The sequence below is a fragment of the Elephas maximus genome, chromosome 22 (assembly GCF_024166365.1).
Source record: "Elephas maximus indicus isolate mEleMax1 chromosome 22, mEleMax1 primary haplotype, whole genome shotgun sequence".
NCBI classification, from domain to species: Eukaryota; Metazoa; Chordata; class Mammalia; order Proboscidea; family Elephantidae; genus Elephas; species Elephas maximus.
In genome coordinates, this window is record NC_064840.1 from 13,783,479 (window position 1) to 13,804,921 (window position 21,443).

The following is a 21,443-nucleotide window of genomic DNA, read 5'->3' on the forward strand; positions in this document are numbered from 1 at the left end:
TACTTCCTCAAGGAAGTCTTTCATGACCTCCAGAGTAGGGCGGTTCCCCCACCCAATCGCTCACAGTGGTTGCAATGATACACTTATTGGTGTGATTACTTGATGTCTGTCCACTTTCATGAGGGCAGGACCTTGTCTAGCAGGCACCCTATAGCCCCCTGGCTACATCCCAGTATGGATACTGAGTGAATAAGGGAAGGGCAAGGTGCGTGGCACTCTCAGAGCCCAACTCCAAAAATGTTTGTCAACTGGAGGTTTTAATAATAGAAGAGCTGGTGATGGGCCCCAGTAACCACAATACAAGGTAAAAGGTGATCAGTGTTATAAGAAACACAAAACACTGGGAAACCAAGGGAAGGAGAGACCACTTTGTAAATGGGTGTGAGGCTTCATGGAAGAAGTATCATGGGAGCTTGACCTTGACCAAGGAGCAGATTTAAATATGTGAAGGTGTGCAGATTATCAATTTCTTTCTCCCAGTGACTTGGATGCTTGGAAATCACAGGATTCCCATACAGGCTGCCTACTTACAAATTAATATAAGAGAAAGTTTTCAATGATGTTTCTCTTCAAAGGGGTTTCAACCTGAAACCTTTCCCCCAGTTCTTAAATTAGGTTGAAATCAATAGAGTGCTCACTTTTGTTCTGTGTCTTGAAGAAAGGAAATTTAAAAGTTTGGTCAGGTAACAACATAAAGAAAACTTCTGTCATTTCACCAAGGTAATTTTCCAGGCCAACGTGCATTCTGGAAAACCCACCGTTGCTATGAGGCCACGAGTGTGCAGTGGCACTTCTGACCAGAGCCTCGTCCACTTTGCCACCCGTGGGGTTGTCCACATACTGCCGGCCCTGCTCCAGCGCGGTGAAGCACTCCGTCCAGTAATCATTGTTGTCGGCTTGCACCCGGTCGTAGCTCCAGCTCACACAGGGCAGAGTCTGGCGACTGTTAGAGGAAATGTAGTCCAGGAAACTCAGGGAAGCAAAAGGCTGTGTGTGTTGGTTCTGCAGGAGGAGGAGAAGGCTGATAGGTGGCTCCTGGGGTTTTCGGGCCCCTTCCAGCTGAGGGAGGAAGGCAGGCTGACACAGCATTAAGCGCCTCTCCGCAGCCTGACCAATATCAGAATTCTTCCCAAAAATATCCAGCTCATCTTCGAGGAAGAGTCCCGAGTTGTAGCCAAGCTTGCGATTCATGATCGCGCTAAACCCACAGGTGCAGCGGTACTGGTCCTCGTTGGATGAATCGGGGATGTACAGCCCGACGTCCGCCCCTTTGATGTTCATGTTGCAGGCGCAGATGCAACAGCTGTCAAAGTTTCTGTCTTTAAAGATATTCATCACAGAGTCGGAGAGAATCAAGGTGACATAGAGACTGTGGGCTTCGGGAATTGGCTGCATGGTGGCAGGCTCCACAGAGTTAAGGGGCCGGGTAGTAGAGGGCGTGGAGGCTGGTGACCCCTGGTCGGTGCTGTCATATTTCACAGACCCTTGACCACTGGCAGTGCCCCCACCTCTGGGAGTTCTTGGGGTCCTGGGGGTTCGTGGTGTGGGGACAGAGAAGCGAGGGGTTGCTGGAGATGGCAAGACTCCTGCCCCACTGTTGCTGGCTGGGGCAGCACTGTTAAGCGTCACTGGCGTGTTCATCTGTGGTGTGTTCAGATAGTCTGGGTCTGCCAGGCTCCCGACACTAGGCACATTACTGCAACAAAGAGAAGAGCACAGGTGAGAGGCATCTTTCACAGATCTGGACGCATCCACAGTCCCCCAACCACACTGTGCATTCCTGAGCCTTCATGTGCCTTATCACCTGGTGTGGTCAGCTTTCTCTTAAAAAAGAATCCAAAGGGATCAGGGCAGTAAGTGGAGACGCAAGAAGCAAGGTACCGAGGATACTAATGCTAACATAACCCAGTACAGCATGTTCCTTCTACTTAGACCACACTTAAGCAATCCTCGTCTTAACTTTTTGAGGAAACGGTTCCTATTTTTTACAAGAAAACATGTTGCTGGATTTGGTCACTGTAATTTCTAAAAGCTGTAACTTCTAAATGGAACTTCAACACGTGAGTTCAGATGCTAAATTAGCTAGAAGACCCTAAGATTAAATTTCCATCTAATATGCAATTACATTTTCATTTTTTGAAATTTAAAGTCTGCCAGTATACTTGTTCCCTGAGGCTATAATCCACAGACGATCCTAAAGTAGTGAAAATCAAACACACATGAACATTTAACTTTTTTCTAATTTTCAAAATACAATCCTATTTGGGCTTGAATTTTTATAGTAATGAGTGACCATGAGGGAAGTCTACTTTTGGTGAGCCTTTTGCCAGTGCCACACTACAGTCAGTACGAATACTGCACATCCTGCTAAGAGGCCCCAGAATGAATTAGGTGGTTGCACTAAAGTATACACGTCACATCATGGTCTCCAGCTTCTAAGAGACCCCTGTGGGGTGGTGGGCATTTCTAGTTCATTTTTTATTTTCCACCGTGCTAGGCATTACCTATAAAATACCTATAGCACATTCTTTTTAGCTCCCAGGGACTAACTGGCTGATGTTATCTCTCTTCTCATAAGCAGTGGCTTCCCTTTGGAACAAACACAAAACAGTGTCTGCAATGTTCTGCTGCTTTACTACTGTAAAAATGTTTTTTGGCATACATTCTTAGATGAACGTGTAAAGCAGCATTATAAGCCTGTTCTTCCACTAAGAAGTATCAAAAGAATACGGATTCTTTTTTTTTGTTGTTGTTCCTAAGGCTCTTTTGATATATATTTTTATGGTGCTTAAACTGATCCTCCGCCAATGGACTACATATTCATTCACATATAACTTGAAAGAAGAATGTCATAAAGCAATGACTCTTCAAATAATTTTCTTGTGATTTTTAATTAGCCATGCCTAAACTACCAGCCTGAAGATCCAAATCAGACACTGTAAAGAAGTTTTCAATTCGAGACACGGTGGCATTTCTGAATACAGATAAAAAATGACCCAGAAACCTTGATTCGCAATCACTGCTCTCTCAGAGACCAAAATAATAAGTATGCAATAATCATCTCTACTCTAATTGGACTCCTTTTAAATTTTTCTATTCAATGAAATCCTAAAATTATGCCATTCAGATCAGAAAAGGAAGCAGGACTACTAACTGAAAACTTACATAATTAAATTGCTCCCTAGGTAGTAAGAATAGTTTATCTTACATAGTAGCCTGATTTTTTTCCCACTCAATAAAAATGAACTGAGTATGTTCAACAGCTACAACCAGAGACTTGCAGTGGCCATGCTGGACGGGAAAGATATAAACACTTCCGTCACCACAGAAAGTTCTACCTGACATTGCTGGTCTGGGATACAAAGAATCTTTGGGATGGCAAAGGGTGGGTTTAAGAGATCTAAACAATGACCTAAATTATTTAAATTACCATACAGCAACAGGCTGCACGTGACAACCAGGGCCTGCTGAGTAGATTCCTAAAGCCGTGGCCCCACGCGTGCGTGTGTGGCCGTATTCGCCAGCCCTTGTGCTGGTGCCCCTAGTGGTGGTTACCAGCGTCCACTTAGCAGCTGGAGTGAAGTGGAGCACAGCAGCAGTAAACACCCAGGCGCTCCTAGCTTACAGTGCTTCTGACTACACCTGCCATATTGTCGGGGACTTACTCTTTCCACAGTACTTCCACAAGTGTTAGTGTTGGAGTCTTTCCAAAGTCCTGTGTGGGAGGCAAGGTCCATCTTAAAGAAGGGAAGACTCAGGTAAAATGGAATATTTAAGCTCATACGTGAAATAAACCAAAAAGGGGGAAAGGAATGGAAATTTGAGTCCTATAACAATGTCACAGGACCTTCTAACTCTAGGACTCTTTCATACTGCCTGTCAGTTTGTCACCTGGCATGGCTTTCCATACATAAGCACAGAGCTGAGTTCACAAAGATGGTTTCATAATAGATTACAAACATGTAAGGAGCCCTGGTGGCTCAATGGTTAAGCGCTTGGCTGCGAACCAAAAGGATGGTGGTTTGAACACAGCAGCTCTGGGGGAGAAAGACCTGGCAATCTACTCCCATAAAGACCACAGCCTAGAAAACTCTATGGGGCAGTTCTACTCTGTCACACTGGTCACCATGAGTCGAAATCAACAACACTGCAGTATAAACATGTAGCTCACAGACTGGAACTGGATCATAAATTTGTCTTATTTCTTGCTCAAGTTTACCTCTGAATTAATTGCCAACATTTTAAGAAAGGAAAACTTACATAAAAATCCAGATTTCCAGACTCCCTCAAAACAGAAAGCTCTAACCACACCAAACCCATACGCCTGCCTGACAACAACTTGCTACAGCTGAGTACAAACGTCCCTTTAGTTGGGGCACGCCCTCTGCAGGCCCTCACAGACCCCACTAGCCCTACTGCCCCCCACCATGACTGAGCATCAGGGGTGCCTGGTCTTTTCTTTAACCCTATTTCACCCACATATAGTGCTTACCTGGCCCTGAGAGAAATTCGAGTTTGTGGCCTTTTGTTTTATAGCATTTCAATTACTTTTAAGAAATTATTAACCATAGGGAAAACTGACTGTACACTGTTGATACCAGTACTGTGTTCTTGGACAGTATGAAATATGTCCCAGAGACCAAAAAAACAAAACAAAACCTTGTTTTCCTTCTTCAAAACCTTATCCCCTTTCTATTGCTGCTTGCTTATACGACGTGGATTCAGCAAAAGAGAACTAGCTACGTTAGTACTTCATTTTAAAACGCCTGGAAGGAGGCATGTCTGCGATCATCTCTTTACATCAAATGAAGTGCTGACCACCACCACCCCCCTACCCCAAAAAGGAAGGGTCTGCATCGCCAACTCCCAGCAAGTGCCTGATTCTGTGGCAGACGCAGAATTCACACTGAACAAGCGTGGACGTCTGGTTCTCCATACCTAACCTTAATTCTTCAAAGCATATGAAATTCAGCTGGGGAAAAAAAGGGCGCATTTTCAGCACAAAATAATGCACACAAAAACATGAACTGGCAGTACAAGAAAGTTTCAAAAGCTATGCTACTGTCATTTTTTTTTTTTTTTAACAATTAGTTGAGATAAGAATCACATTAGATACTGCAAGCGACCTGACACAGCCCTGTACGTACTTGTAACCATCTCTAATGAAAGTGGCTGCAGGCGGCATGGGCAGGTGTTCGATTTTAGGGGGAACTGCCCACGAAGGCCGGAAGAGACAGGCATCGGGCATCTTCAGAGGTAGCAGGCACTGGCTCGGCAGCATCTTCAGTGGAGCAAACATGGAGGATCCCACGAAAGGCTGGAAGGCTGGAACTCTGTGCACATATGAAAAGTCCTGTGACGACAAAGCAGGCTCAGTGTTAATGCTGGTAAGCTGTTTATTTTTTGCAAAACGATTAAGGTACCCTTAAGGAACTTAACAATTCAGGCACGTAGTGTTACTGTAAAAAAATAACAACAAAGATTATAATTCAGTATTTCTCTTACCTAATCAGTAAAAAAGAAAAAAGTCAAAATTATAAACATACTATATTCAATATACCATGTGATGTACCCATTAAAAAACCAAATCTGTTGCTGCCCAGTTGATTCCGACTCATAGCGACCCCATGCGACAGAGCAGAACCAGCCCCATAGGGTTCCCAAGGCTGTAATTTTTATGGGTACAGATCCCCAGGTCTTTTCTCCCTCAGAGCCTCAAGTGGGTTCAAACCGCCAACCTTTCAGTTAGCAGCCAGGCGCTTGTTTTTAACCACTGTGCCACTGGGGCTCCTTAGGTGATATACCTCATGACCCAATAGAAAGGAGCCTTGGACATTTACCTATATGCGGCTTACGAATAAGCTTTTCCTGCCTTGGAAAAGTGAATATACTGCCATCTACCTTTATCTCCTCTGGTTTGGGACTTCCCAACCCATCTTCCACTTCCATTTTGAATTCTGTGAGCTGTGTGGAAACCATGCTGACCATCGGGCTCTCCATCATGCCTAATGCTGTCACTGTCTCTGAACTGATTCCATCTTTATAATTCATCACAGGAGAAAAGGCAGGGTGCTGCTCCAAAGATGGAGGGGTGGGGAACATCCTTTGCAGGTCTGCAACTGCTAAAAACAAAAACAAACAAACAAAAAAAAACACCATTTCTTTTAACAGGTAAGGCTTTTAAAAGAAATCCCAGCTCATAGGCAGGCACCCTAGTTGGCACCAAAAAATAATGCTGAGTGGTCGTATCAGCTATACAGCAGAATGCTGAGAATGGAAGCCTCTAAGAAGAAGGCCATCAGCAGAAATTTGTCCTTTTCTGGAGCTTTACCATTATCCTCTTGATGCTTGATGATTTGGCCTCACATTAGTTAAATGAACCAACTCTACATAACATGTATTTTTTCTTCCAGCCACTGGTTGCAAGTCTAAGGAGATGAACTACATAGAAATTGGAACTAATGAGATGGAGTACCAACTTTAATGAAAGTTCTATCCCTACTTACAGGTAAGTGTGAAATATTTCAGAATTACATAACAAATATTACATAGCAAGGATTACCCAGAAAATCCATGAACAACAACATCACGCATTTATATTACAGATAATGAGAACTGTTTGTAGCCAGAAATGGTAGCTCATATATAGTGGGGTTACTCAGCTAGATAACAACTTCACTACAGTCACAGCTGTTGTTTGGGGGAAATTCTTCCAGACTGATATTAAAAAGAAACTTCTTATTTAGAATTAACAATTCTACCTAGACCCAAAAGACAATTTATTGAAAATCGAATAAAAAATTTCTTTGAGGAAATACTTAGAATGGTGATGCCCACTTTTTTTGTTTTTAATCACTTTAATATAGTTGAGGTAAACACCATCACCATTGAGGAGCTGACTGTTAAACAGGAGGGAGACATGCAACGGAACTCAAGCTGTGGTTGTGAAGTCCAGCCACTAGGTGGTGTCCTGTGCAGCAATTTTACTTACAGGTTTGGAGCCACAAGTCAAAGTCGGAGATCTGGCATCACATTTCTGTCCTATTTTCCATTGTATTGCTCTTTCTAGCAATTTCAACATCTGAACAGGCAAAGGGTATCCACTGAATAGACTGAGATCTGACTTCTAGCTCTGAATCAGAAACTAATAAACAACACTGCGCCGTACCCTGTCCAGGGACAGAGTCTAAGGCAGAGCAGCACAGTGCAGTAGTGGGCGGGCCCCACCATCCAGGCGGGCGCCGGGTCACAGCTCTGCCCTGGTCAGGTCACTGCCTCCTCTCTGGCATCAGTTAATTCAGCTAAAAGGGAAGGCTTAGCTAGATACGTGATTCTCAGTAGGCTTTCTTTCTTTCCGTTTTTTGTGGTAGAGTGGAAAGAGCTTCCAATCACCTCAGCATACGGAGGCCAAAAAAAGGTGAGACCCTCCGGATTAGATGATCTTTGGTATGTCTGCTGCTGAGCAGTTACAAAAAAAAAAAAAAAATACAGATAACCCTAAATCACTGGCCCTCCTCTTGGCCTCCGGTGCCTGTGTGTGAAACAGGGGAGTGAGGTGTCAGGTAGGAAGGGTTCCAGATATCAGCTCCTACTTCCATCAGAACAGCTCTACTCCTACCTTCTATAACGAGGTTCTGTAAGATTCCATTAGACAAAGTGGTACCTACTGCTCCTAAAAAACAAACGAAGAAACTAAAAGCCCTAAGCTGATCTTGAAGGCACCTTCTTCTTGTAAGAGCATCCTACCCCTAAGGAATTTAACAATTCATAGAGCTAGGCATATAAGCCAAGCCAAGCCAAACATGGCACTATCACAGAACCATCTGAGACACTATATACTTGATAAATTGTGAGATGGAAAAGCTGGTCCTTAAATGTAGCAGCAGCAACCAGGTCAGTTAGGTTTTCTTTAAAGGAAAGCTAAAGATTTTGATGTACAGTTAGATTATACTTGAAATACATTCATTACCTCTAACCTTTAGTCTCTATTTCTTTTCCCCAAGCCAGAAAGCAGCTACTAGTCAATTTTACTGTAAAATCAATTTGTAAGTGTAATGTTGTTATCTATACTCTTGCTTTACAAAATCTTCAAACTCACATTATGCTACAGATCTTAATTGCCAGTGTCAATCTCTGGGAAAGAAGGAAACTGTATATATTGTCTTAGATTTAAAATGACAGTGAGCTTAAGCATAGCCTGTCCTTCACTTCAAAGTATTCTGGTTACAGTACACAGTCATATCAAAAAAAAAAAAAAAAGTTTCCTTAAACTAGTTTTTAAATTTTCTTTAAAAACTGTAATAAAGGTACTTTCCGCTTTGGGCTACTTGATTTCTTTGATGCACCTGACATAGTCATACACCTCAGTTTGGAAAGCCTCAGCCAGCTTCACGATTTTTACCAAAGCTAAAACAGCACAAAAAAGCTTGGATAAAATGAGATTCTGCCTGCCAGAGAGTCACTTTAAAAAGGTGGTCTCACTCTTATTACCAGGTATTCTTAAAGAAGATTAACCTCTCTAGTGTCAATGTTCTCACCTGGAAAATGGGAACAATAACATCTACCTCCTATGTTTTTTGTGCCTATTAAATGAAATAATGTATGTGCATAATAAGTAGACGCTTTGCCACATACATCTCAACAGTCAGTGATGGAGTCATCACTAATTAGGCCTGGCTCCAAATTTTGGTTTGAATGGAAAAAGATGGGAATGTTGCTAAGTTTCGGGGAATTTCTGAGATGCTCCTAAAGAAGTTTTGAGATGTTCAAAGGGAACTAGACTCAAAGTAGGTAAGGCAGGAAGATTCAGAAGACCCAGAGAAACTCTTTGGTTCTCCAGAAAAGAAAAGCACTGTTTGCCTGTTCAATTTTCTTCCTAGAAAATGGCAAAGTGAGGGAGGAGACAGCTACTAGAATGGACTAAAGTTGCGCCATCTTGCCCAGTGCCCCAATTACTCATACACTGTCTGCACTCCAGCTGACGCTCATTCCCCACACCTACTGTCTCCTCTGCTGTGTTTTAAGAATTCACGTACAGGACTGAAGCCCCAACATAAGGTCTTCACTGATTCCCCAGTATTCTCCCACTGAAGAGCACCTAGCAGAGTTCCTTGCAAACAGCACGTGCTCTTGTAGAACACATAAACGAAGCAAACTCAAAGTCCAACTCTTTCACTTTGCCCCTCAAAGACTCTTATTTCAAACTGACATGATCTTAAAGATGAAAATTTATAAACAACTGGTTAACAATAAAACCTAAGAAAATGGAAAACGCTTCCTTTTTTTTTTTACTTTATCACGACACATATCCCAAGTAAATAACTATGAACCTGTGCTGTGCCAACAGAGTACCCACTACCCACACGTGACTCCTGAGCACTCAGAAGCAAGGCCTGTCTACACTGGGACGTGCTGCATGTGTCAGTACACACCAGGCCCCAAACAGTTAGCACCCATAAGTATGTAAACTGTCAATACTTTTTATACTGATTAAATGTGGAAGTAATAATATTTAAATACATTAGGTTAAATAACACATCATTAAAATTAATTTCACCTGTTTCTACTTTTTTAACGTAGCTACTAGAAAATTAAAAAATACACCTGTGGCTCTCATTTGCGGCCCACGGTGTATTTCTGCTGGAGAGCGCTGTTCTAGATAGTAAATTTTATAATACATCTGTCTTCCCAACTCAATGTCCAGTAAAGCTGTTGCAGAGACGAAAACATCTTGCCAGGGTATTTTCATTCTTCTTTCTTTTTTCAATTGTGCTTTAGGTGAAAGTTTACAGCTCAAGTTAACTTTTCGTCCATTCAGCCAGCTCCTATCCCTTTCTGCCTTCTCATCCCGCCTCCGGATGGAAGCTGCCCATTAGTCTCATGTATCTACTTGAACTAAGAGGCACACTCTTCACAAGTATTACTTCATGTTCTATACTCCAGTCTAATCTTTGTCTGATGAGGTGGCTTCGGGAATGGTTTTCGGTCCGGATTAACAGAGAGTCTGGGGGCCATGTCTTCTGGGGTTCCTCCAGTCTCAGACCATGAGGTCTGGTCTTTTTACTAGAATTTGAGTTCTGCACCTCACTTTTCTCCTGCTCCGTCAGGGACTCTCTCTTGTGTTCCCTGTCAGAGCAGTCGGTGGTGGTAGCCAGGCACCATCTAGGTCTTCTGATCTCAAGCTGATGGAGTCTCTGGTTTATGTGGCCCTTTTGTCTCTTGGGCTCCTATTTTTCTTGTGTCTTTGGTGTTCTTCACTCTTCTTTGTTCCAGGTGGGCTGGGACCAATGGATGCATCTTAGATGGCCGCTGGCAAGCTTTTAAGACCCCAGATGCCACTCACCAAAGTGGAATGCAGAACATTTTCTTAATAAACTTTGTTATGCCAATTGACCTAGATGTTCCCCAAAACCATGGTCCCCATACCCTCACCCCTGCTACTCTGTCCCTCAAAGTATTTGGTTGTATTCAGGAAACTTCTTAGCTTTTGGTTTAGTCCAGTTGTGCTGACCTCCCCTGTATTGTGTGTTGTCCTTCCCTTGACCTAATAATTCTTGTCTACTGTCTATTTTGTGAATTCTCCTCTCTCTCTTTCCACCCTCGTAACCATCAAAGTGGTCTCATATAATATTTGTCCTTTTGCATCTAATTTCACTCAGCATAATTTAATGCCCTCCAGATTCATCCATGTTGTGAGATGTTACACGGATTCATCATTGCTCTTTACTGTTGCGTAGTATTCCACTGTGTGAACATACAACACACCATTATTTGTTTAACCATTCATCTGCTGATGGGTATCTAGGTTGTTTCCATCTTTTTGCTATTGTGAACAGTGCTGCAATGAACGTATGCATATATCTATGTGATGGCTCTTATTTCTCTAGGATATATTCCAAGGAGTGGGACTGCTGGATTATGTGGTACTTCTATTTCTAGCTTCTTAAGGAAGTACCAAATCGATTCCCAAAGTGGTTGTACCATTCTACACTTCCACCAGCAGTATATAAGTGTTCCAGTCTCTCCACAACCTCTCCAACATTTATTTTGTGTTTTTCAGATTAATGCTAGCCTTGTTGGAACGAGATGGTATCTCACTGTACTTTTGATTTGCATTTCTCTAACGGCTAATGATCGTGAACATTTCCTCTTGTATCTATTAGCTGCCTGAATGTCTTCTTTGATGAAGTGCCTGTTCATATCCTTTGCCCATTTTTTAACTGGGTTCACGGTCCTTTCTTGAGAGGAAATTCTGTGTGTGTGCCTACACTTAGACACACATGCACTTTTATATTTAAATTAAAAAGATCCTCTTAACTCCTAGATATGTGAATTTTCCTGATGCTAATATTTCTGTGCCACATTCCAGGTTCATTAATTTTTATAACCTGTATGCTATCATCAAATTTTGAGTAGCTTCTCTTTGAAACAACTGCTTTTTGAATAGAAAGGAGAGAGCACAGTACTCCTCTCCTGGGCAATGACACTAACCAGCAGGGTGCTTGGTGGGTGAAAAATCTTGGACAAGTTATCTGACAGTTAGCACTGCTACGTATCACTTAATGTCAAAAAGGGCAGAGGGTGAGCCAGTTCAATACTAGGGAAGAAATTCACCCATCGGACCTGTTTCATATGTATCTATTTCAGTACTGTTTCTTTTTATCTGTGAGCTCCATGTTTGTAAAATTCTGCAGTGCAGGGTAATAAAAAAAGAAAAATGTTTAATTAAAAAAACCACAGCAACTGGCTGGCTATCATTATTCATTTTCATACATGTCATGCTTGAGAAAGCTTTGCATATTTTAAAAAGCTATGGATCCACTAAAGCTGTCAAAATCCAATCTCTGTATACTTCACACTTCTACATTTGAGTAAATCAGCACTACATTTATAGGTTCATAAAACTTTTTGACTCATCCCTATGACATGGTGGTTTTTCCCCTCAATTTGTTCTCATTACCAGCTGAAGTTAATGAGAAGGTATTAAAGAATGATTTGCAACGGAATTACGTTTCTGCTTCAGAGGGCCCACATAAGCCACCCTGACACCCTTTTCTCTTGTAGAATAACGTGGTTTCTTAAAGAATATACTGGAAAAAAAAAAAGATGTTTCTCTTCCTGTCAGCATACATAATAAAAACTAGTTGATTTCAAAAGGAAAACACAAAAACTTCAGTATGAATCTGAAAAAGGATCACAGAAAACTAATAACTATTATCGCTGGATGAATTAAATGTATGAAAATTGAAACATTTTACACAAACTCTCATAATAGAATATCTCCCTGAAAACCACCTGAGTAGCATTTTGCCTGCTAGGAAAGGACTATTAGAAAAACAAATTGAAACATGTTGTTCTCCATATTGTAAACCATACAACAAGGTTCTTAACTTGAAAGCAAAAGAAAAGGACTTCAAATGGTGCTCCTCCCTGTGTACAACCGGCTCCTGTCATTGTGGGAACACCAGCTTACACGAGCTTCAGATCATAATCAGAATTTTGTCAAAGGAAAGAGTAAAAGGAGGGGTATCTCAGAGAAGGCGACACTGAGTATAGAGAACATTACACGTTTAGGCAGTGAGTCAAACCTCAGTCAATTTGCTCCACTTACTTGGTGGGTAAGGAACGGCAGTCCTTCCATCCTTTCCGAGAGGCCGGTCTTCTGTCCCAACTGTAGGCATTTTTGATGAGCGCAGTGCAGGTGACACAGCCTGAGAAGAGATCGTTCGTATTACAATGGAGTCACACATGTGTGTATAAGCAGGGCAGTCATCAAATATTTCTTAGTGTATGTCTATTACTATTGAAAAATGAAGGAAAGATATCTTCTTACACAGTGTTCTCTGCGTAAACTCCTGGAAATACCAGCAGAGAGAGAAACAAAGGTGATGGCTACAAGCTTATCAATCAAATACGGGAAATGGAGTGATTGAGTCTTTTTTCACGGATCTGGTGAGGGCAGACTGTGCCACCAAAGCAGAGACTGCAGACCTTAAGCAACTCTTTCCTCCCAGGTCACCAGAAGAGTAGTTTCACAGACACCATGATTACATCAGGGTGGTGCCTCCAGCTGTGATTGGCAATCGGTTTGCTCTGCCTTCTGTTTGGAGGCAGGAAGCTAAAAGACATGACCTCAAGCCTTCCCAAGCTATAAATCTTTTACTTTTCACCATGACAAACCCTTTACCTTCTGGACCTATCTCGGCGGTTACTGTTCATCTCTACAAAAAATAACCTCATCTCATAAAATGACTGAAATATAGAGGAGGTTTTTTTCTGATCTGTTTATTTAAAGTCCCTTACTAGGCAAATTATCTTTAAGAACTCAAGTGAACTGATTAAAAAAATAAAGTAAGATAAAATAAAACAAAGAAAAAAGGATTATTACAAATAGAAGGTCTTTTGGTTTTCTTTACTTACACTTAAACCATGTCACAGACTTGAAATGTAAAATTAAATTCAAAGACATCTGAGATGAAAACTTAGCCAAAAGCCAATTCTAGTTACGAAGTAAGATGAATTAGCAAATGATTTTAAGGTAAACTGTTCACTTGATTAAATGCTAGGCTAGAAATCACAGTAAAGTAGAAACACTCAGTTCAGAGAAATGAAAATCAGATTTGAAATGTCTAGCTGTCCTTTACATACTAACATTGCTAAAAATATATTCCAAAATCTTAAACATTCAGTCCAGCAGCCATTCATAATTTATGTAGAGAATAACTACAATGGCTCAGAACAGAGACAAGCAATCACTCACTAGCAATGGTGGCCATGAAGAAGAACACTGGGCCACTCCATATGGCTTGCTCTTTTCCTTTTTTTCGTTCTCCCCTTCTATTCCTTTGATTTGTGATTCCTTTTCTTTTCATACTTTGTTCCTACCATCACCACCCAAAGACCTATCCTACCCCTCAGGATCATTAAAATCAATCCAAGGCAATACATGGCTTTAGGAGACAGTCAAGTTCAAAAAGGACCTCGGATACCTGGATCAGCAATAAGAAAGTTTGTCACTTCTTCTACCAAAGGGCTTTTCACACTGCCATGTCCTTTTCCTTCACGCACTCACTTATGCGTTCAGGGCCTCATGTTTCAAAAAGCAACACCAAAATCAAACCCATTGCCATCAAGTCGATTCCGACTCACAGCAACCCTATAGGACAGAGTGGAAGTGTTCCCCAGGGTTCCCAAGAAACAGCTGGTAGATTCAAACTGCTGACCTTTTGGTTAGCAGCCGAGCCCTTAACCACTGCGCCACCAGGGCTTCTTCAATACAAAAGTGACCAAATAACGGTCCTGCTTTCTGCATTATCAGCATGGTAACAAAGAAAGTAGCACTCACCCTACCAGGTCAGTTCCACATTTAGCGGCCTTCAGAGGAACACACTACAGGTATAGTATAGGGGAAGTTCAAAGGTCGGAGCCTAACCAAAAGTCTTCCTAACCATATCTGTCTCTCCCCAGCATCAGAAAGCAGACCAATGGTCTGTTCATTATCCCCCACAATCTATTCAGTTCATTTCTGTTGTTAACCAAGGCTTATGCCAGGCTCAAACTAATGTCCCTGCCCTGCCTCTCACTGAACCCGGTCTTTCCACATTTCAAGTCAAATCCATTCTTTGAGGCCATCATGGATTCATTGTCTTCTAAGTATCTATGACATTAATGGTGTATATTACCTATTAAGCAGATACATTTTATTTTAAAGTGATCTGGGCCTTAGAAACGTGATTCCTACTTAATGTTCAAGCCTTAACTTAAACAGTGCTTCCCTGTCCTTATGTACTTGAATGCACAGCATCTTTAGATTCAGGTCTGTTACTACATTCAGAGTTACAAATATATTGTAACCTTACGTATATGTTATTTCTCCTTAAGTCTGTGAGTGTCTCAAGTGTAGGCGTGGTAATTTAATCACATCTGTAACCTCAATGGTTAGGCTTAGTACCAGTCACAAGGGAACTGATCATCAAATGATTAAGAGTGTATATAAAATGGACAGATGGGGAAGTAGTGAAATAATTAAATGAAAGAAAGAAAAAATAAACTAATGAACTGACTTCTTTGAAAAGTGGGCCTATCTTTACTCATCTCTAGGTTCCTCACAAATAAATGGGCACTCATATTTGCCCAAAGGAACAGAGTTGGTTAGGAGGATGAAGGCACAAATTTCCATACTCTTGGGCCAGCTGTTCTCTAAAAGAGTTAGCAATTCTTATCTGCCACTTTCATCACATAATGCTTTATATTCTTTAACTTCTATGTGCACAAGTTCTATTTCCTTACTACAATACCATGTTCCTAGAAAGTATGAATCGGATTTGTATTATATATCTCTCAAAATGTAGACTGACCTCTGAGTTAACAGATAAATAAGAAGTTATATGGATGTTTTTCAAACTTGACCCAGGGAGACTACATAACACATTCCTAACAGCCCATGGTATTTTGAAGGATTTATTACAGTAAAGGGGAAACACTGCAATGTTTACAACAGAAATAACACTAATGAAAAGGGCCATCAACAAACAAAGTTCGAGGGGTGTTAGATACTACCCTGGTAACTCTGCAATTTTTTCAAAGGATACCAACGTTTTTTAAGAACATTCAATTCAGTAGACCAAACTATAAAGAAACACTGCAGCAACGTCATCATGTCCTCCCTTGTAGGGAAACGTCTGTACGTGAAGCTGTGGCAGACTCACCCCAAGTTCGTCGTCATCAGAATTATCAAAGATGTTGTCTAAGTCATGCAGGGAAGGCGCCAAATCCGTCACCTGCGTGAGGCTACTGGAGCCAGCTCTGCCAGCAGCGTTATCCTGCCGGACGTCTGCAGGAAAGGAGGCAAGAGGACCAGAATGAGCGGCTTCACCGAGGGAGGAAGAGTGAGGGGAGTACACAGATCTCAATGCACAAGACCTGCCTGTGAATTTGTTCCCTATGGTTTTAATTAAATTTAGTGACCATTATTTCCAAATATGTTCATCAGTTTTGAAAGGAACTGAAAAACAAACTATGATGAATATATTCAAGATGAGATCGAACTACTGCTACTACAATCAGAATATAATTTTACGTTGAGAAGCATCTCCCTTGCATTTTATTTTAGCAACAATCCAAGTGAGGCAAATAATCATTGTACACACCTGTTTTAGCAGCAGAACTGAAAATAGACATGGCATTTTTCCCATCAGGCACCGGCGTGGAATGACCTGGTGTAGTGACATCCTTGGTACCAAATCCATCCTCTGACTGTGTAATAAATTCAGCCAAACAAAACACATGAACACCAACCCAAAGTGTGGAATATGAGGGAGAACACAAAGAATTAGAGGGTAGAATGGAACTTGTTATGAGCACAAGTATGATAAACCATGGTCTATGCAACCAAAGGAGATAAAAGAGATGCCCTTTCTCCTGAATTTACACGGAACCAAGAACTCCCCCACTTTTCCCTCAACCCAATGGGCTATTCTGAATGAATGAGGGTTTTAAGCCTCAATGGTACTGGGGGCATTTGATTACAGACTGGCCACGGTGTTAAAAGCTGCCTTTTTTCCTTTTTTAACAACTTAGATGCAGACTTTTTTTTTTTAGATGCAGACTAATGGATCGCGCTTTCTGGATCTAAACAGATCTCTGTAAAGGAGTCTAAGAAGTGTTCCCTTGAACTAAACTTGCCTCTTTTAATTGTCTTCTTTCCTCTGCTCTCAAGAATATCACTTTAAATGGCCCAGTATTTTAGAATGTCTTAAAAATTTAAGGCTAAAGACAGCATACGCCCCCAGTACTGATTCTTATGACAATGGAACCAGGAAAATTAACACTGACAGTTTGTGAGGAGTGTTAATATTAATTCAGTGAGATATACAGGTAAAGCGCTCAATATAGTAAACATGATAAAACATGATAAGCGCTCAATAAACAGTAGATAGTATCAACATTTTTTTCTTTACGTTTCAGGTATTTTTGAATTATTCTTAAAGAGAAATAAGCAGGGAGCATAGGCCAACAAGGATTAGCATATGAGAGGAAACATGCGCTGGACGAGCTACAGCCTGGAAAATATGAGGCTTCATTTATGTTCGGCTGACTTTTAAACAAAGGTGAGCCATGACATAAAAAGGAACAATACGCTGTTCAGTACAATAATACCAAGAGCATGAATATGGGGACAGAGCAATCAGGCAAGACTATCTCAAACGTTCTGCCTCAGACGTCTTCCCATACATGTAGTGTCGCCATAGATAGAAACCCACACCATACGGGACTCTCTCTAGGTCTCATGGTACCTTATTCTTTTTCAGGGAATCTTTCTCCGTCCCTTGCTTGCATTTCTTGTTTGCCGTAAAGATGTATTTTATGTCACCGTCCTCAAAGGTATACGGGTCATTGACTTCTCCCAAACTGTCTCCAGGTGGTTGGGTTAGAGGCAATGGGTCAAGGAAGTGGAGTGGCTGCATCTGGGGCTGCTTGTCTTGCCAGATTTTAAACCGTTTGTTAGGCTGTGCTAAGAGTCTGAAAGGGAAAATGAATGACAATTTAAGCAAGATGGACAAGGTAAAATGATTAAAAAAAAAAAAACAAAAACACAGAGCTGCACATATGATTTAAAGCATTTATAAGGCTTAAACTAAAAAGTGCATCTGTTTAGTGTTTTTCTCTCAAAGATCATATTCACAATTACATACATCTCAGGAGGCTTTGCCAAGAATGTATGTTTTTGTACTCATTCCATGGGCTCTGGGGACAGGCTGCCTAGGTTCAGGTTCCATCTGTGTTATTAACTAACTGCATGACCTCAGTTTCTCAGCTATGAAATTAGGATAATAATATGCTTGTGGTGAAGATCAAATGAGATAATCCATGTAAAGTGTTCAGAATAACGGGTGGCTGGAAAGTGGTATTAAGTGGTAAGTACTATTACTAGATGCATGCTACATACCAGAATGCACGCAAAGCCTTCCTCAGAAGTGTCAGCATACGAAGGGTGATGTGTTGACAGGGATACGGAAGGACACAATACAGAAAGAGCTACATTCTTTGATCAAAAAACAGTAGGTCAAAAAAAAAAATTAACTCTAAAATGCCATAAGGAGCCCTTATTACCACCATGTTTAAACAACGATATGTGTGCTAACCTTCATGAAGGACAAAAGCATTAGCATTTTCTATATGTAAAGACTAGAATGGTGAAGAAAGGCTGCTTTCAGGTCAGATCTGAAGGTTTAGCAGGGAGAGATGAGGAGCAAAGTCCCTGGTGCTCAGGCGCCAGGTGAGCGTGCAGAGCCACCTTACCTTTGCAGTGCAGTGCTCTCGGTGATGACCTCCATTTTGGCATCACATCTCTCACCCTGGAGCTCTGGAGGCCTGAACTCAGCATCATCACTGGGTGGGAGACAGTAACTGTGCCACCACTTATCTGAAGACTCCGGGTTTGAGGGCCTGATCCCACAATATAAGGCCGTCTCGCTAACCTCTGCCATCAGAGGCAGTCTTTGGCCTACGAGGACAGTTCTGTCATCCAGAGTAGACAACTGCTGGAGCTCTAGGCCATTTCCATAGAGGGCTGGATTCACAGGGACAGATGGTGGGTCCAAACTCTCCGTTTCCTGACCTCGAGGCTGAGGGCTGAGTGTTGGTGGCAGAGGGGATATAGGGGAATGAGGTGAATCCATAGGATTCAGATTCATTTGCTTGCTTGGGTTTCTGGAAGGCACGGCCATTTGCTTATCATACTTCCTACTGCTAGACACCTCCAAGGAGGAGTCCATCCCTGCCAACCCTAGCTTCTGTCCTGATGTATCTTGTTCCATGCATAACTCTTCGGCCACAGAGGGCCTATGGTGAAATGGTATCAAGGGTCTCTTTTGCAACTTGTCTCCTTTTTCCTGTCGTTCTGTTGTTTTGTGCTTAGAAGAAGCAGGAGGTGGCAAAGATGAAGATGATGATGGTCCTGCACTGAACCCTGGTTGAGATATTGTGGGAGGTCGGTTGGGTCCTGCTGCACAACGTCTTAAAAGTTTATGCCTGAAATGAGAATTAAAATAAGTCAGCAATACAGAGGTGAAAACAACTGCATCATAATATTATAAAAGAGATGCCTCTGACAGGTTATGTTTTTTTAGGCCCACACTAGATGCACTCATACAGCTAACAGAACTCTACATTTTAATTATATTTAAAATGATTAAGGAAAGCAACACACCCTGATAAAAAGTGACAAACCAATCACATACAAGTTAAGCAGGTAAGAGACGAACTTAACAAGAAGGATAAACTAATATATTGCTAACCCCTGCACAATTACTGACTTGAAAAATCCCCAAATCTTTCAAATCTGGTGAGGGCCTCAGATAACCTAACCATATTGCATCTGAAAACGAAGAATCATGACATTGTCTGGCCAGAATTTAAAAAAAAAAAAAAAAGAAGTCTGCAATTTCTGTTTAGAACATTCTACTAACTCTAACACAGAATGACTTATAATGGCTTGCAGTCTTATAAACTGGGAATAAAATAACTATGCTACTCCATTCCAGAATGTGAAACTCAGGTAATGGGGGTTAATCCTAAGAACATTTAATAAGTATACTAGAAACTTTATATGTCACTATTATCTAAGAAGGAGCCCTGGTAGTGCAGTGGTTAAGTGCTCAGCTGCTAACCAAAAAGTCAGTGGTTAGAACCCACCAGCCACTGTGTGGGACAAAGATGTGGCAATCTGCTTCTGTAAAGATTACAGCCTTGGAAACCCTATGGGGCAATTCTACTCTGTCCTACAAGGTCCTATGAGTTGGAATTGACTTGATGGCATCAGAGTTTTTTTTTTTTTTTTGGTTATTCTCTAAGAAAGAAGGAATAAAACACAACTTTGGATCTTACGGCCACATGTTAAAATGAGATAGAAATAAAAGGTTGTGAATGAGGATTCAGACAACACACACACGCACACAAATGCACTAGAACCACGTAGGCAGGAACAGCAAGCCTGCTCACATCCTAACACACTTCCTGGCAAGCATGAGTATGAGAAATTGCTCAGTAAGGGCCCACTAGATGATGCCAAGGTTTAATCTGTGCAACAAAGTTATATAGCAGGTCAGCCAGATCCTCCTAATATATAAATCACTGCCAGGGAAAAATGTAAGCTTTCCTGCCGGTGGAGCAGTAACTCTCTGAGGCCACTAGGGTGGCATTAAATTACTGCTGCACTGCACTCAACGATGCCCTAGTGGGCAGTAAAACGGATTTGTGTGGCATAATGGGATGGTTTAGTGGGACAGCAGGATGGCCACCCTGTCCCATAAGACCATTAAATAGTGTGTGGAGTAGACCATTCCTAACGGGTTTGCTAATCCTGTAGTAGATAATCTCAAAACACTCTTGCCAAAGTCTTTGCTACTCTAAAAAAAAAAAATACTGACTTCAAGAAGGCTGTCTTAGCATAAAAGCTGCTGACAATAAGGCCAAAAGTGTGCTGTAAGCCTCCAGGACACAGTGCTGCAGTGCTATATGAAGGTCTCATCTGAGAACTTCTCAATTGTATCTTCTCAGGGTGCTTATTTTAAAACTTAAGCTTTAAAAGTCTTTTACATTAAAGTTTCTGATTTAGATTTTCTCAGAGAACATTTAACCACACTAGTCCTTTGATAGATATTTTCTGGCAGCCTCTTCAAAGTAAGGACTTTTTGCAAGTGGATAATCTTATAAAGTCGCTTTTTCCAACTGTATTTAACGACTCAGCTACACAGTGAAATGGTTATCATTAAGAATAAGCCAGTAAGTAACAGACTACCATTGCAAATCTCTAAACAAGAAAGGGCCATGACTGAAGCAGGCTGTAAGAAGACCAGGGTAGACTGGTGGCCGGAAGGAACCAGAGGCAGGGCCAATTCCTGTAGAAAAACATGGTGGCTAAGAGAAGGAGGAGGCAGAATGCATATAATAGACATTTCAAAGGAAGTCATTGTGAAATGTAGTGACAGACAAGATTTAGAAAATGAAGAGAAAAAAAACAAATGATAAGGTTTTTAGGCTGAGAAAATCATTGATAAAAAAGACTGAAGTAGGGTACCTGGTTTGTGAGGAAACATACATGTCAATATACAATACAAGAGATTTCTTAAAAGCAAGTCGTCCCCCCCCCCCCCCCCCCCCCGCCAAATAATATACAAGACTACAGTAAGTGTGAATAGTCAGGTTTAGAGATAAGTATTTGCAAGTCAGAGGAATGCTGCCCTGGTATGCAGAGCTACAAAAAGACCTGAAGGTATAGAATTTGTCAAGAAAATGTAGCAATAACCCCGAAGAACAAAGACAGAGCTTTATTTGTTTTATTACACTTAAAGTATTAAAAAAAAAAAAAAAAAAAAACCAAAGGAGCTAATAAAAATGTGATATAAATCAGTAAAAATATTACTTTTAAAAAGAGTAAAGAA

The 21,443-nt window shown here is 41.3% G+C and overlaps 1 protein-coding gene across 4 annotated transcripts in view; it reads right to left on the bottom strand.

Annotated features, from left to right (window-relative positions):
- Positions 1-21,443, bottom strand: part of MED13L (mediator complex subunit 13L) — a 284,850-nt gene that overhangs the window by 34,258 nt on the left and 229,149 nt on the right. For 3 of the 4 annotated variants that reach the window (XR_007514943.1, XR_007514942.1, XM_049866378.1), the window contains exons 10-17: positions 18,301-19,032; positions 17,295-17,520; positions 16,149-16,254; positions 15,708-15,832; positions 12,611-12,710; positions 5,902-6,122; positions 5,148-5,353; positions 759-1,696 (exon numbers count right to left, since the gene is read on the bottom strand). Coding sequence is in view for 2 of the 4 variants with exons in the window: in XM_049866378.1 (XP_049722335.1) it covers positions 759-1,696; positions 5,148-5,353; positions 5,902-6,122; positions 12,611-12,710; positions 15,708-15,832; positions 16,149-16,254; positions 17,295-17,520; positions 18,301-19,032 (2,654 nt within the window). In the remaining 2 variants the exon portion in view is untranslated. The remainder of the gene's footprint in view (positions 1-758; positions 1,697-5,147; positions 5,354-5,901; positions 6,123-12,610; positions 12,711-15,707; positions 15,833-16,148; positions 16,255-17,294; positions 17,521-18,300; positions 19,033-21,443) is intronic. The other variant, XM_049866379.1, reaches the window with a different exon arrangement.